The sequence below is a fragment of the Hyla sarda genome, chromosome 6, assembly GCF_029499605.1.
Source record: "Hyla sarda isolate aHylSar1 chromosome 6, aHylSar1.hap1, whole genome shotgun sequence".
NCBI classification, from domain to species: Eukaryota; Metazoa; Chordata; class Amphibia; order Anura; family Hylidae; genus Hyla; species Hyla sarda.
Genome location: NC_079194.1, coordinates 76,147,188 through 76,162,498, shown reverse-complemented (window position 1 = coordinate 76,162,498; position 15,311 = coordinate 76,147,188). Strand labels below are relative to the sequence as shown.

The window sequence follows — 15,311 nt, the reverse complement described above, 5'->3', positions numbered from 1 at the left end:
GCAATACAAAGCAAGACCTCATGTGGCTGGAGTGTGTCAGCAGTTCCTGCAAGAGGAAGGCATTGATGCTATGGACTGGCCCGCCCGTTCCCCAGACCTGAATCCGATTGAGTACATCTGGGACATCATGTCTTGCTCCATCCACCAACTGTCCAATACAGGCATTGTAGGGAGGTCATACGGGCACGTGGAGGCCACACACACTACTGAGACTCATTTTGACTTGTTTTAACCCCTTAAGGACACATGACGTACTGGAACGTCATGTGTCCACTCCCGATCTATAACGCGGGGCCACGGCGTGGCCCCGCGTCATAGCGGTTCGGGCCCGGCCTCTAACAACGGCCGGGACCCGTGGCTAATAGCGCGCGGCATTGATCGCTGTGCCGCGCGCTATTAACCCTTTAGACGCGGCGTTCAAAGTTGAACGCCGCGTCTAAAGTGAAACCGAAAGCATGCCGGCTAGCTCAGTGGGCTGTTCGGGATAGCCGCGGTGAAATCGCGGCATCCCGAACAGCTGACAGGACAGCGGGAGGGCCCCTACCTGCCTCCTCGCTGTCCGATCGCCGAATGACAGCTCAGTGCCTGAGATCCAGGCATGAGCAGTCATGCGGCAGAATCATCGATCACTGGTTTCTTATGAGAAACCAGTGATCAATGTAAAAGATCAGTGTGTGCAGTGTTATAGGTCCCTATGGGACCTATAACACTGCAAAAAAAAAGTGCAAAAAAGAAGTGAATAAACATCATTTAACCCCTTCCCTATTAAAAGTTTGAATCACCCCCCTTTTCCCATAAAAGAAAAAACACAGTGTAAATAAAAATAAAAATAAACATAAATGGTATCGCCGCGTGCGGAAATGTCCGAATTATAAAAATATATCGTTAATTAAACCGCACGGTCAATGGCGTGCGCGCAAAAAAATTCCAAAGTCCAAAATAGTGCATTTTTGGTCACTTTCTATCAATAGAAATAAGATCAATAAGTCCTATCAATGCAAAAATGATACCGTTAAAAACTTCAGATCACGGCGCAAAAAATGAGACCTCATACCGCCCCATACACGGAAAAATAAAAAAGTTATAGGGGTCAGAAGATGACAATTTTAAACGTATAAATTTTTCTGCATGAAGTTATGATTTTTTCCAGAAGTGCGACAAATTCAAACCTGTATAAGTAGGGTATCATTTTAATCGTATGGACCTACAGAATACATATGAGGTGTCATTTTTACCGAAAAATGTACTACGTAGAAACGGAAGCCCCCAAAAGTTACAAAATGGCGTTTTTTTTTTTCAATTTTGTCTCACAATGATTTTTTTTCCCGTTTCACCGTAGATTTTTGGGCACAATGACTGACGTCATTACAAAGTAGAATTGGTGGTGCAAAAAATAAGCCATCATATGGATTTTTAGGTGCAAAATTGAAAGAGTTATGATTTTTTAAAGGCAAGGAGCAAAAAACGAAAATGCAAAAACGGAAAAACCCCCGGTCCTTAAGGGGTTAAGGACATTACATCAAAGTTGGATCAGCCTGTAGTGTGGTTTTCCACTTTGATTTTGAGTGTGACTCCATATCCAGACCTCCAGGGGTTGATACATTTGATTTCCATTGATCATTTTTGTGTGATTTTGTTGTCAGCACATTCAACTATGTAAAGACGAAAGTATTTCATACGATTAGTTCATTCATTCAGATCTGGTATGTGTTATCTGAATCGGCACATTCTCATGTCTCCAGTACGGTGACATTCTCACCTCAGCACTGCCGGTACATATTAATGCTCACTGCAGGGTAATGTTTTGCAGATTTTCTCAAGTAACAATTAATTCGATGACATAATGCTATATTTCTGTATCACTGTCTGGGTCCAGGAGAGTGTGTAGTGTGATCGAATCCCATTGCTTATATTAGAAAATCTGGGAAAGGTGCCACAGTGCAGAACGATTGGCATTATAAAAATTAATATTGCCAAAAATTACGGTATATTTTACACTTAAGGGAAAAACCATGCTAGTGATACATAGAAATACTAAGGAGGGGGGGGGGGGGGGTCTTATAGGAGGAAAATTGGAATAGCAAAATGCATTGGTGCATAATACCAAATTAAGAATGTGAAGACATTTTGTGATATAATGTAAAAAAGAAATCTGTTAGCGGATTTGTAGAAGATATTTCTGCCACTGGAACAGGATCAATTTAGAAATGATACTGGGACTTTAGTGTCAATTCAATTGCGAGTAGGACACGGTCTGTATTGGTGATAAAGGGGTACTCTGGTGGAAAACTTTTTTTTTTTTTTTAAATCAACTGGTGCCAGAAAGTAAAACCGATTTGTAAATGACTTCTATTAAAAAATCTTAATCCTTCCAGTACTGATTAGCTGCTGAATACTACAGAGGAAATTATTTCCTTTTTGGAACACAGAGCTCTCTGCTGAATCACTAGCACAGTGCTCTCTGTTGACCTCTGCTGTCCATTTTAAGAACTGTCCAGAGTAGGAGAAAATCCCCATAGCAAACATATGCTGCTCTGGACAGTTCCTAAAATGGACAGAGATGTCAGCAGAGAGCACTGTGCTCGTGATGTCAGCAGAGAGCAATGTGTTCCAAAAAGAAAATAATTTCCTCTGTAGTATTCAGCAGCTAATAAGTACTGGAAGGATTAAGAATTTTAATAGAAGTAATTTACAAATCTGTTTAACTTTCTGGCACCAGTTTATTTAAAAAAAAAAAAAAAAAGTGGCACTCCGGTGGAAAAGCTTTTTTTTAAAACTGTTTTGTAAATTATTTCTATTTAAAAATCTTAATCCTTCCAGTACTTATCAGCTGCTGTATGCTCCAGAGGAAGTTCTTTTCTCTTTGAATTTCCTTTCTGTCTGACCCCAGTGATCTCTGCTGACATCTGTCCAATTTAGGGACTGTCCAGAGTAGTCACAAATCCCCATAGTAAACCTATCCTGCACTGGACAGTTCCTGACATGGACAGAGGTGTCAGCAGAGAGCACTGTGGTTAGACAGAAAGGAAATTCCAAAAGAAAATAACTTCCTCTGGGGCATGCAGCAACTGTTAAGTACTGTAAGGATTAAGATTTTAAAATAGAAGTAATTTCCAAATCTGTTCAACTTGTTGGCATCAGTTGATTTAAAAAAAATAATAAAAAAAAAAAGTTTTCCAGAGTACCCCTTTTAAGGTTTTACATTTTGTTGTTATATAAAGACAGCAAGTAGAGATCTTAATGCAATGTTTTCCATCCAGTGTGCCTCCAGCTGTTGCAAAACCACAACTCCCAGCATGCCCGGACAGCCAACGGCTGTCCGGGCATGCTGGGAGTTGTAGTTTTGCAACAGCTGGAGGCACACTGGATGGAAAACACAGTCTTAAATGTTTATTACTCAAAAAAGACGAAAGAGAGAATCCCATGGGATCGCGGAAACATCAGACGTATACAGTGGCGCTCACCGGAATATAATCAGACAGCGTTAAAGAAGAAAATGAAGTATTTTATTTAGACTAGACGTTTCGAGATAATGAATCCTCTCATTAAAAGACCTGACTAAGAGAGGCATAGACTAAATAAAATACCCTGTCCATTAACCCTTCATGGTATTTGCCGCTGAGCGCTGCTGTATGCATCCATTTCTTCCGGGATTCTCTCCTTTGTCTTCTATTATTATACCGTTCCGGCCCTGGATCCTGGTATCGGAGGTAGGCTGCTCCCGACCACAAGATTATTTTTCCATATAGGTGTATAATGTTGTTGTGCCCGGAGTGCAACACAACATCACCTTCTCTACATGTACAGTTTATACTAAAAAGGTAATGTCACCAGCGCAATTTTGTTGCCCTTATTTTTCATACATTTGCGTGCATTACTCAACAAAAGCTTTTCTTTTGTGCACAGCAATACATATAAAGAAACCTTGTTACCTGCTTGTCCTGCAAGTCTGAAGAGAGTTCATAGCTCTCGGAGAGTGATCTGGAGCGTTTAATAGCCTCCTCCTCGGCCTGTTTCCGGAGAATAGACGTGGAATGCTGTAGTTTTGGCCTTCGTGACCGCTGTCCGGGGGACACGGAATAAATCCCGTAAGCAGGATGGTCGTACTGGTCGGGGCTTATAGACGAGCTGTGTGTTATGGCTCCTTGGTGGTAACCCGATGAAGCGTCTAAAGAAGCGCCTGTTTCACTCCCAGGGACCTCTCCTTCAACACTAAACAAAAGAAAGTGGAAAACAATGTGAGTCCAGGTAATCACAAGATAGCCGTCCTTATCCATACATAAGCCAATCACAACAAGACTTGACATAATCTGATATATTTAGATCCGTACGGTTTCACTGAAAAGCACTAACTCACACCTCGAAAACAAAGAAAAAGCAGATAAAATTCCCAGATCTTGATCCTGCTACATACAGTACAAGTGCTTTCCTTTCATCTCGTAGGGCAAAACATAGAAACAGAATGCGCTTATGTATGGGGCGTGTAGTGTGTCAGTCTTATCCGTAAGGTCAAAGTACTGACTGATCACACAATGGACTGATCAAAGTTGCTACTGTCACTTCCTTAAAGGAGCCTCAATAGAAAAAAAGAAATCCTTTTCGTTCGTTGTGATAAAATAATGATGAAACACGTAAATAAATCAAATAAAAAAATAAATTGCTAAACCCTTTCACATTTGCAACAATGTTGATAACAACCTCCCTTCCAGTCCATCAGGTAGTCAGTCGCACATCTAGGGCTCTTTAGGGTATGTTCACACTACGGAACTGTAGCCGAATCTCCGCTCATGGAATTCAGCGAGCGGAGATTCAGCCTGGCAGCCGGTGGCGGCGGTAGGACCGCGCGGCACTTCACCGTCACCATTGATGGCTATGTAATGCTCGCGGAATTCCACGCAAAGAATGCACATGTTTCTTTGCGCAGAACTATTTCAGCGGCGGAGTTGTCCGCCGCTGAAATTCCGCAGTGTGAACGGGTCTCGTGGAAGACCCATTCACTCAGATGCTAACGTTCACTGTGCGGAATTTTACTCGGGTATTCCGCAGTGTGAACGGGTATTCCGCAGTGTGAACGGGTATTCCGCAGTGTGAACGGGTATTCCGCAGTGTCAACATACTACAATGAACGGTGAACCCCAATGTTAATGTGCAGGAAATGCAAAGGCAGGAGAGTGTCCCCCTATAACCAACCATACATTGCAGTGTGTCATTGGTTATAGGGGGACTTGGTGCTAGTTTATCAGGTGAGGGTCCGGAGTGGGTGACCTATGTATGAGTGATAAATGTCATAAGAGGAGATATAAAAAGCATTTATCCCTTGCATATCTATAGAAGTCCCTGCACAAACACAGGCCGGATAGGCACAGCTAGCACACTTGCTATGGTTTTCTCTCTAAACATGAACGTACAGGGAGCTGTACCGTCCGTATTACAATTAAGACTGTATAGGTTGAAACGCGCCAAGAATCTTGTTGTCTTTGTTTACTGGAATCATGATTTTAAAGAAAATAAAGAGGATTGTTTGTTTTGTTTTTTAGCACAATACCTGTTCCTGTTCAGTTTTAACCCATTAATGTCTAGCTGTGAATATAATGCCATATAAAGAAATCCCTGCAGAGGCAACTAAAAATGTATCTCTCTTTATAGTTAATAAAAGAAAAATTCTATAAATATTGAGATTTCTTGTGACTGTTGAGTAGCTACTTGGTTTGCCGAACTCCTCCAGCTGAATGTCCGCAGTGTGAACAAGCCCTTACTGTTTTTCACATGCACAGCGCCACCCCCGGGTCAGGTGAAGAACAGTAAGGCCCCATTTCACACGGCAACATTTCTGCAACAGACAACCATTGTTTTCAATGAGATACTGCTGTGCCGTGCGCACAGCGGAATTTATGCGGCAGAAACATCTGCAGTGGAAATTACAATTCCACAGAAGGAATTGACATTTCTTCTGGCAGAATCCACTGGGAAATGCATTGCTGTCTATGGAGAACGTGCATTTCCAAACAGTCCTAGCGCCGGAATTTTTCCTGGCCGGAGAGGTGTGAATGGGGCAAACAGTGCATCCCCTTTGTTCTCATAATTGCTGGAGGCCCCAAAGGTCAGACTCCTACCTGTCATAAAAGTATAGACTATTTTAGTGATATCTCTTTACTTCATAATAAATAGATTGCTAGTGCTGACAGCCCTGGGCACTTAAAGGGGTTCTTCACTGCCCTGTCTTCCGGAGCTCCGCTCGCAGCATCCGGAAGTTTTCTTACTCCGGACGCTGTGTGTGGGCTTCCTTGTTCGAGGCCGCCCCATCGTGACGTCACGCTCGCCCCCTCAACAAAAGTCTATGGGAAGGGGGAGTGACAGCGGCCACGCCCCCTTCCCATAGACTTTCGTTGAGGGGGCGGGCGTGACTTCATGAGGGGGCGGGCGTGACGTCACGAGGGGGCGGCCTCGAACACGGAAGCCCACACACAGCGTCCGGAGTAGTAAACTTCCGGACGCTGCGAGCAGAGCTCCGGAAGACAGGGCAGTGGAGAACCCCTTTAAAGGGGTTATCCAGGAAAAAACTTTTTTTTATATATCAACTGGCTTCAGAAAGTTAAACAGATTTGTAAATTACTTCTATAAAAAAAAAATCTCAATCCTTTCAGTACTTATGAGCTGCTGAAGTCGAGTTGTTCTTTTCTGTCTAAGTGCTCTCTGATGACACTTGTCTCAGGAACCGCCCAGAGTAGAAGCAAATCCCCATAGCAAACCTCTCCTACTCTGTGCAGTTCCCGAGACAAGCAGAGGTGTCAGCAGAGAGGACTGTTGCCAGACAGAAAAGAACAACTCAACTTCAGCAGCTGATAATTATTGGAAGGATTAAGATTTTTTAATAGAAGTCATTTACAAATCTCGGAAAGAATCAATAAAGAAAAACGTAGGTGCACTCACCGCTCAGCGGAGACTACTGCATGTCAGGGTCCGGTACACGGGGAGCTGAGACTCAGCGAAGGAGCAGGAAGTGTGGCGCTCGGAGGCTACGCCGGCAGTTATGCACGTGCGAAACTGCCGGCGTAGCCTCCGAGCGCCACACTTCCTGCGCCTTCGCTGAGACTCAGCTCCCCGTGTACCGGACCCCGACATGCAGTAGCCTCCGCTGAGCGGTGAGTGCACCTACGTTTTTCTTTATTGAATCTTTCCGATACTTGATGCTTGTATGTGTGCACCCCGCAGGAGATATGAAGATCGGTACCAGGGTTTTGACCGCACCTCAGTCCAGGTGATATATGCCCTTAGAGAGCTCTCCCCTTTCTTGTCTTTATACCTATTGCATTTACAAATCTGTTTAACCTTCTGGAGCCAGTAGATATATAAAAAAATTTTTTTTTCCTGAAATACCCCTTTAACATAGAGGGTCTTCCACCTGGACACTTGCAATAGAAGTGCCCAGGAGACCACAAGGAGACCGTTCTTTAACTTCAGGTCTTGCAGGTTCCATGACTAATGGGGTACTCCGCTGGGAAATTTTTTTTAAATCAACTGATGCCAGAAAGTTAAACAGATTTGTAAATTACTTCTATTTAAAAATCTTAATCCTTCCAGTATTTATCAGCTGCTGTATACAACAGAGGAAGTTGTGTAGTTCTTTTCTGTTTGACCCCAGTGCTCTCTGCTGACACCTCTGTTCATGTCAGGAACTGTTCAGTATCTATAATAAAAGAGAAAGAAGAGGGACCACGCCTCGTGTATTACCCAAGACACAGGGTGGAATGAGGGTTAGGGCAGGGCACCAGCCTTAGGGTTGGCCGCTCACCTTGTAGTGGATAAATTACGCTTATCGCTCCTAGATAGGGGTACAGTCAGAAGCTTGATTGGAATGAACTGCGAAGCCTATTGGGTCACAGGGATGGGGAACCCACTCCTGTTCAGTGAATAGATATGAAGAGCAAAATTCGACCCATACGTCAGGCGCTGTTCCAATTTCCAAGGTAAAATAAATGTAGCCAAAGCAATATGGCGGTTAAAGTGCCAGTAGGCACTATATTTATATGAGTAAGAACCAATGACGCGTTTCGGAGGTAGAACCCTCCTTCCTCAGAATGGCATCTGAGGAAGGAGGGTTCTACCTCCGAAACGCGTCATCGGTTCTTACTCAAATAAATATAGTGCCTGCTGGCACTTTAACCGCCATATTGCTTTGGCTACATTTATTTCACCTTGGAAATTGGAACAGCGCCTGACGCATGGGTTGAATTTTGCTCTTCATATCTCGGAACTGTTCAGAGCAGGAGAAAATCCCCGCAGTAAACTTCTCCTGCTCTCCTGTTGCTTTCCTCTCCTGCTGCAAAACTACAACTCTCAGCCTTCGGCTGTCCAGGCAGGCTGGGAGTTGTAGTTTTGCAACAGTTGGAGGCATACTGGTTGGGAAACACTGGCTCAGGGTAAGTATGGTGTTGTACCTATATTGTCCTACTATAATATAGTTTGTTGGTAGAAACTCAATGACCTATTTGAGCACAGCCATTCCTGTTCTCTTTTCCCCAATCTTATAATGGAAAGTGGTATAAAAAGGACATAAGAGGAGGGCGGCTGACACTGTACACAGGACCCCCTGCGCTCATAATGACAAAGATATTAAATGTCTGCCTGGAGAACGATCGGGGCTTCGTACAGCTTTGAATTTCTCTCAGAAGCAGCTCAGATTTATGTCTTTCCTCTCGGCTGAATGCTCAGTTCAGAGCTAAAGTGCCAGGGGATTCACAGAGCCCCATAATGAAAACTTCACGGACATATTTAATTCTGTTGTCACTATGAAGCTGCAGAATATATTGGTTTCCTACCGGAAAGCAATCCTAAACTGGAAAAGTTTTACTGCGCATTAATGGTTACTTCAGTTTATACGTAGCAGATTGGTAGTGGGGATTTTTTGAGGTCTGTGGGGAAATTTGGAGCGGCAAATCCACAGGGATTTATGCAGGTTTTTGAGAGAGAAAAAAATTTCAAGTGTGCAGTTTTAGATTTTGCTGTGATTCTGTGGATTCTGCATCAAAATCTACAGCAATAGGGTTCCTTGCAGATTCTCTTACAGAATTTGACCTCTCCCGTTAAAGTACAATGGAAAAATCTGCAACAGAAATTAACACGCTGTGGACTTTACTATCTCAACTGCAGGTCAATTACTGTACGAAAAATTCTGCAGTGGGGATGAGATTTTTGTAGCCATACAGTTAGACCGGGTTCGCACAGTGGACCTTCCAAGTGTAAGCTCGGAATGGGTTTCATCGTATGTTTCTTAAGGGACTTTTTTTTCCAGGAAACTATTTTTATATATATATATATATATATGTATATATATATATATATATATATATATATATTTTGCCCAAGTTTTGAGGTAAAACATATAAGCTGAATGGCAGAAAAAACTGCCTCACTGTTCCAGCTATGCTTTGTGCACAGTTCTATTTATAGGCTATCGCCGTCTATTTATAGCTGTGTGTACAGTATGCACTCATATTCTTTTTATATCCATCCACTGAGGTCCTTGGTCTTTCAATACTCTTGTCCTGTCATTTGGATCCTCCCCTTCTTACAAGGCTGACATGACGCTTTCTGCGATGACTGGTACAACACACCTCTTCTATTAGACCCTGAGGATACATCAGCGCTCAGTACATACACACTACAGTACAGTACATACACACTACAGTACATACACACTACAGTACAGTACATACACACTACAGTACATACACACTACAGTACAGTACATACACACTACAGTACAGTACATACACACTACAGTACATACACACTACAGTACAGTACATACACACTACAGTACATACACACTACAGTACAGTACATACACACTACAGTACAGTACATACACACTACAGTACATACACGATGACTGGTACAACACACCTCTTCTATTAGACCCTGAGGATACATCAGCGCTCAGTACATCCACACTACAGTACATACACAGTACAGTACATACACACTACAGTACATACACACTACAGTACATACACACTACAGTACATACACACTACAGTACATACACACTACAGTACAGTACATACACACTACAGTACATACACAGTACAGTACATACACACTACAATACAGTACATACACACTACAGTACAGTACATACACACTACAGTACATACACACTACAGTACAGTACATACACACTACAGTACATACACACTACAGTACAGTACATACACACTACAGTACAGTACATACACACTACAGTACATACACACTACAGTACAGTACATACACACTACAGTACATACACACTACAGTACAGTACATACACACTACAGTACAGTACATACACACTACAGTACATACACGATGACTGGTACAACACACCTCTTCTATTAGACCCTGAGGATACATCAGCGCTCAGTACATCCACACTACAGTACATACACAGTACAGTACATACACACTACAGTACATACACACTACAGTACATACACACTACAGTACATACACACTACAGTACAGTACATACACACTACAGTACATACACAGTACAGTACATACACACTACAATACAGTACATACACACTACAGTACAGTACATACACACTACAGTACATACACACTACAGTACAGTACATACACACTACAGTACATACACACTACAGTATAGTACATACACACTACAGTACATACACACTACAGTATAGTACATACACACTACAGTATAGTACATACACACTACAGTACATACACACTACAGTATAGTACATACACACTACAGTATAGTACATACACACTACAGTACATACACACTAAAGTACAGTACATACACACTACAGTACATACACACTACAGTATAGTACATACACACTACAGTATAGTACATACACACTACAGTACATACACACTACAGTATAGTACATACACACTACAGTATAGTACATACACACTACAGTACATACACACTACAGTACATACACACTACACTACAGTACATACACACTACAGTATAGTACATACACACTAAAGTACATACACACTACAGTACATACACACTACACTACAGTACATACACACTACAGTACATACACACTACAGTACAGTACATACACACTACAGTACATACACACTACAGTATAGTACATACACACTACAGTATAGTACATACACACTACAGTACATACACACTACAGTATAGTACATACACACTACAGTATAGTACATACACACTACAGTACATACACACTACAGTACATACACACTAAAGTACATACACACTAAAGTACATACACACTACAGTACATACACACTACAGTACATACACACTACAGTACAGTACATACACACTACAGTACATACACACTACAGTATAGTACATACACACTACAGTATAGTACATACACACTACAGTACATACACACTACAGTATAGTACATACACACTACAGTATAGTACATACACACTACAGTACATACACACTACAGTACATACACACTAAAGTACATACACACTAAAGTACATACACACTACAGTACAGTACATACACACTACAGTACATACACACTACAGTACAGTACATACACACTACAGTACAGTACATACACACTACAGTATAGTACATACACAGTACAGTACATACACACTACAGTACAATACATACACACTACAGTACATACACACTACAGTACAGTACATACACAGTACAGTACATACACACTACAGTACATACACACTACAGTACATACACACTACAGTACATACACGATGACTGGTACAACACACCTCTTCTATTAGACCCTGAGGATACATCAGCGCTCAGTACATACACACTACAGTATAGTACATACACACTACAGTACATACACACTACAGTACATACACACTACAGTACAGTACATACACACTACAGTACAGTACATACACACTACAGTACAGTACATACACACTACAGTTCATACACGATGACTGGTACAACACACCTCTTCTATTAGACCCTGAGGATACATCAGCGCTCAGTACATACACACTACAGTATAGTACATACACACTACAGTACAGTACATACACACTACAATACATACACACTACAGTACAGTACATACACACTACAGTACATACACAGCACAGTACATACACACTACAGTACAGTACATACACACTACAGTACATACACACTACAGTACAGTACATACACACTACAGTACAGTACATACACACTACAGTACATACACAGCACAGTACATACACACTACAGTACAGTACATACACACTACAGTACATACACACTACAGTATAGTACATACACACTACAGTACATACACGATGACTGGTACAACACACCTCTTCTATTAGACCCTGAGGATACATCAGCGCTCAGTACATCCACACTACAGTACATACACACTACAGTACAGTACATACACACTACAGTACATACACACTACAGTACAGTACATACACACTACAGTACATACACACTACAGTACATACACACTACAGTACAGTACATACACACTACAGTACATACACACTACAGTACAGTACATACACACTACAGTACATACACACTACAGTATAGTACATACACACTACAGTATAGTACATACACACTACAGTACATACACACTACAGTATAGTACATACACACTACAGTATAGTACATACACACTACAGTACATACACACTAAAGTACATACACACTAAAGTACATACACACTACAGTACAGTACATACACACTACAGTACATACACACTACAGTACAGTACATACACACTACAGTACATACACGATGACTGGTACAACACACCTCTTCTATTAGACCCTGAGGATACATCAGCGCTCAGTACATACACACTACAGTATAGTACATACACACTACAGTACATACACACTACAGTACAGTACATACACACTACAGTACAGTACATACACACTACAGTACAGTACATACACACTACAGTACATACACGATGACTGGTACAACACACCTCTTCTATTAGACCCTGAGGATACATCAGCGCTCAGTACATACACACTACAGTATAGTACATACACACTACAGTACAGTACATACACACTACAATACATACACACTACAGTACAGTACATACACACTACAGTACATACACAGCACAGTACATACACACTACAGTACAGTACATACACACTACAGTACATACACACTACAGTACAGTACATACACACTACAGTACATACACGATGACTGGTACAACACACCTCTTCTATTAGACCCTGAGGATACATCAGCGCTCAGTACATCCACACTACAGTACATCCACACTACAGTACATACACACTACAGTACATACACACTACAGTACAGTACATACACACTACAGTACAGTACATACACACTACAGTACATACACACTACAGTACAGTACATACACACTACAGTACATACACACTACAGTACAGTACATACACACTACAGTACATACACACTACAGTATAGTACATACACACTACAGTATAGTACATACACACTACAGTACATACACACTACAGTATAGTACATACACACTACAGTACATACACACTACAGTACATACACACTAAAGTACATACACACTAAAGTACATACACACTACAGTACAGTACATACACACTACAGTACATACACACTACAGTACAGTACATACACACTACAGTACATACACGATGACTGGTACAACACACCTCTTCTATTAGACCCTGAGGATACATCAGCGCTCAGTACATCCACACTACAGTACATACACACTACAGTACAGTACATACACACTACAGTACATACACACTACAGTACATACACACTACAGTACAGTACATACACACTACAGTACATACACACTACAGTACAGTACATACACACTACAGTACATACACACTACAGTACAGTACATACACACTACAGTACAGTACATACACACTACAGTACATACACACTACAGTACAGTACATACACACTACAGTACATACACACTACAGTACAGTACATACACACTACAGTACATACACACTACAGTATAGTACATACACACTACAGTATAGTACATACACACTACAGTACATACACACTACAGTATAGTACATACACACTACAGTATAGTACATACACACTACAGTACATACACACTACAGTACATACACACTAAAGTACATACACACTAAAGTACATACACACTACAGTACAGTACATACACACTACAGTACATACACACTACAGTACAGTACATACACACTACAGTACAGTACATACACACTACAGTATAGTACATACACAGTACAGTACATACACACTACAGTACAATACATACACACTACAGTACATACACACTACAGTACAGTACATACACAGTACAGTACATACACACTACAGTACATACACACTACAGTACATACACGATGACTGGTACAACACACCTCTTCTATTAGACCCTGAGGATACATCAGCGCTCAGTACATACACACTACAGTATAGTACATACACACTACAGTACATACACACTACAGTACATACACACTACAGTACAGTACATACACACTACAGTACAGTACATACACACTACAGTACATACACACTACAGTACAGTACATACACACTACAGTACATACACGATGACTGGTACAACACACCTCTTCTATTAGACCCTGAGGATACATCAGCGCTCAGTACATACACACTACAGTACAGTACATACACACTACAATACATACACACTACAGTACAGTACATACACACTACAGTACATACACAGCACAGTACATACACACTACAGTACAGTACATACACACTACAGTACATACACACTACAGTACAGTACATACACACTACAGTACATACACGATGACTGGTACAACACACCTCTTCTATTAGACCCTGAGGATACATCAGCGCTCAGTATATACACACTACAGTATAGTACATACACACTACAGTACAGTACATACACACTAGAGTACATACACAGCACAGTACATACACACTACAGTACAGTAAATACACACTACAGTACTATACATACACACTACAGTACATACACACTACAGTACAGTACATACACACTACAATACATACACACTACAGTACAGTACATACACACTAGAGTACATACACAGCACAGTACATACACACTACAGTACAGTAAATACACACTACAGTACTATACATACACACTACAGTACATACACACTACAGTACAGTACATACACACTACAGTACATACACAGTACAGTACATATACAGTGCAGTACAGTATATACACAGTACATGTATAGTATAGTACATACACAGTGCAGTACAGTATACACACAGTACATACAT

At 41.2% G+C, this 15,311-nt stretch overlaps 1 protein-coding gene across 11 annotated transcripts in view; it reads right to left on the bottom strand.

Annotated features, from left to right (window-relative positions):
• The window catches only part of IQSEC1 (IQ motif and Sec7 domain ArfGEF 1), an 830,222-nt gene that overhangs the window by 69,671 nt on the left and 745,240 nt on the right, over positions 1-15,311 (bottom strand). For all 11 annotated transcript variants that reach the window (XM_056524209.1, XM_056524210.1, XM_056524198.1 and 8 more), the window contains one exon: positions 3,933-4,212. In XM_056524209.1, coding sequence (XP_056380184.1) covers positions 3,933-4,212 — 280 coding nt within the window. The remainder of the gene's footprint in view (positions 1-3,932; positions 4,213-15,311) is intronic.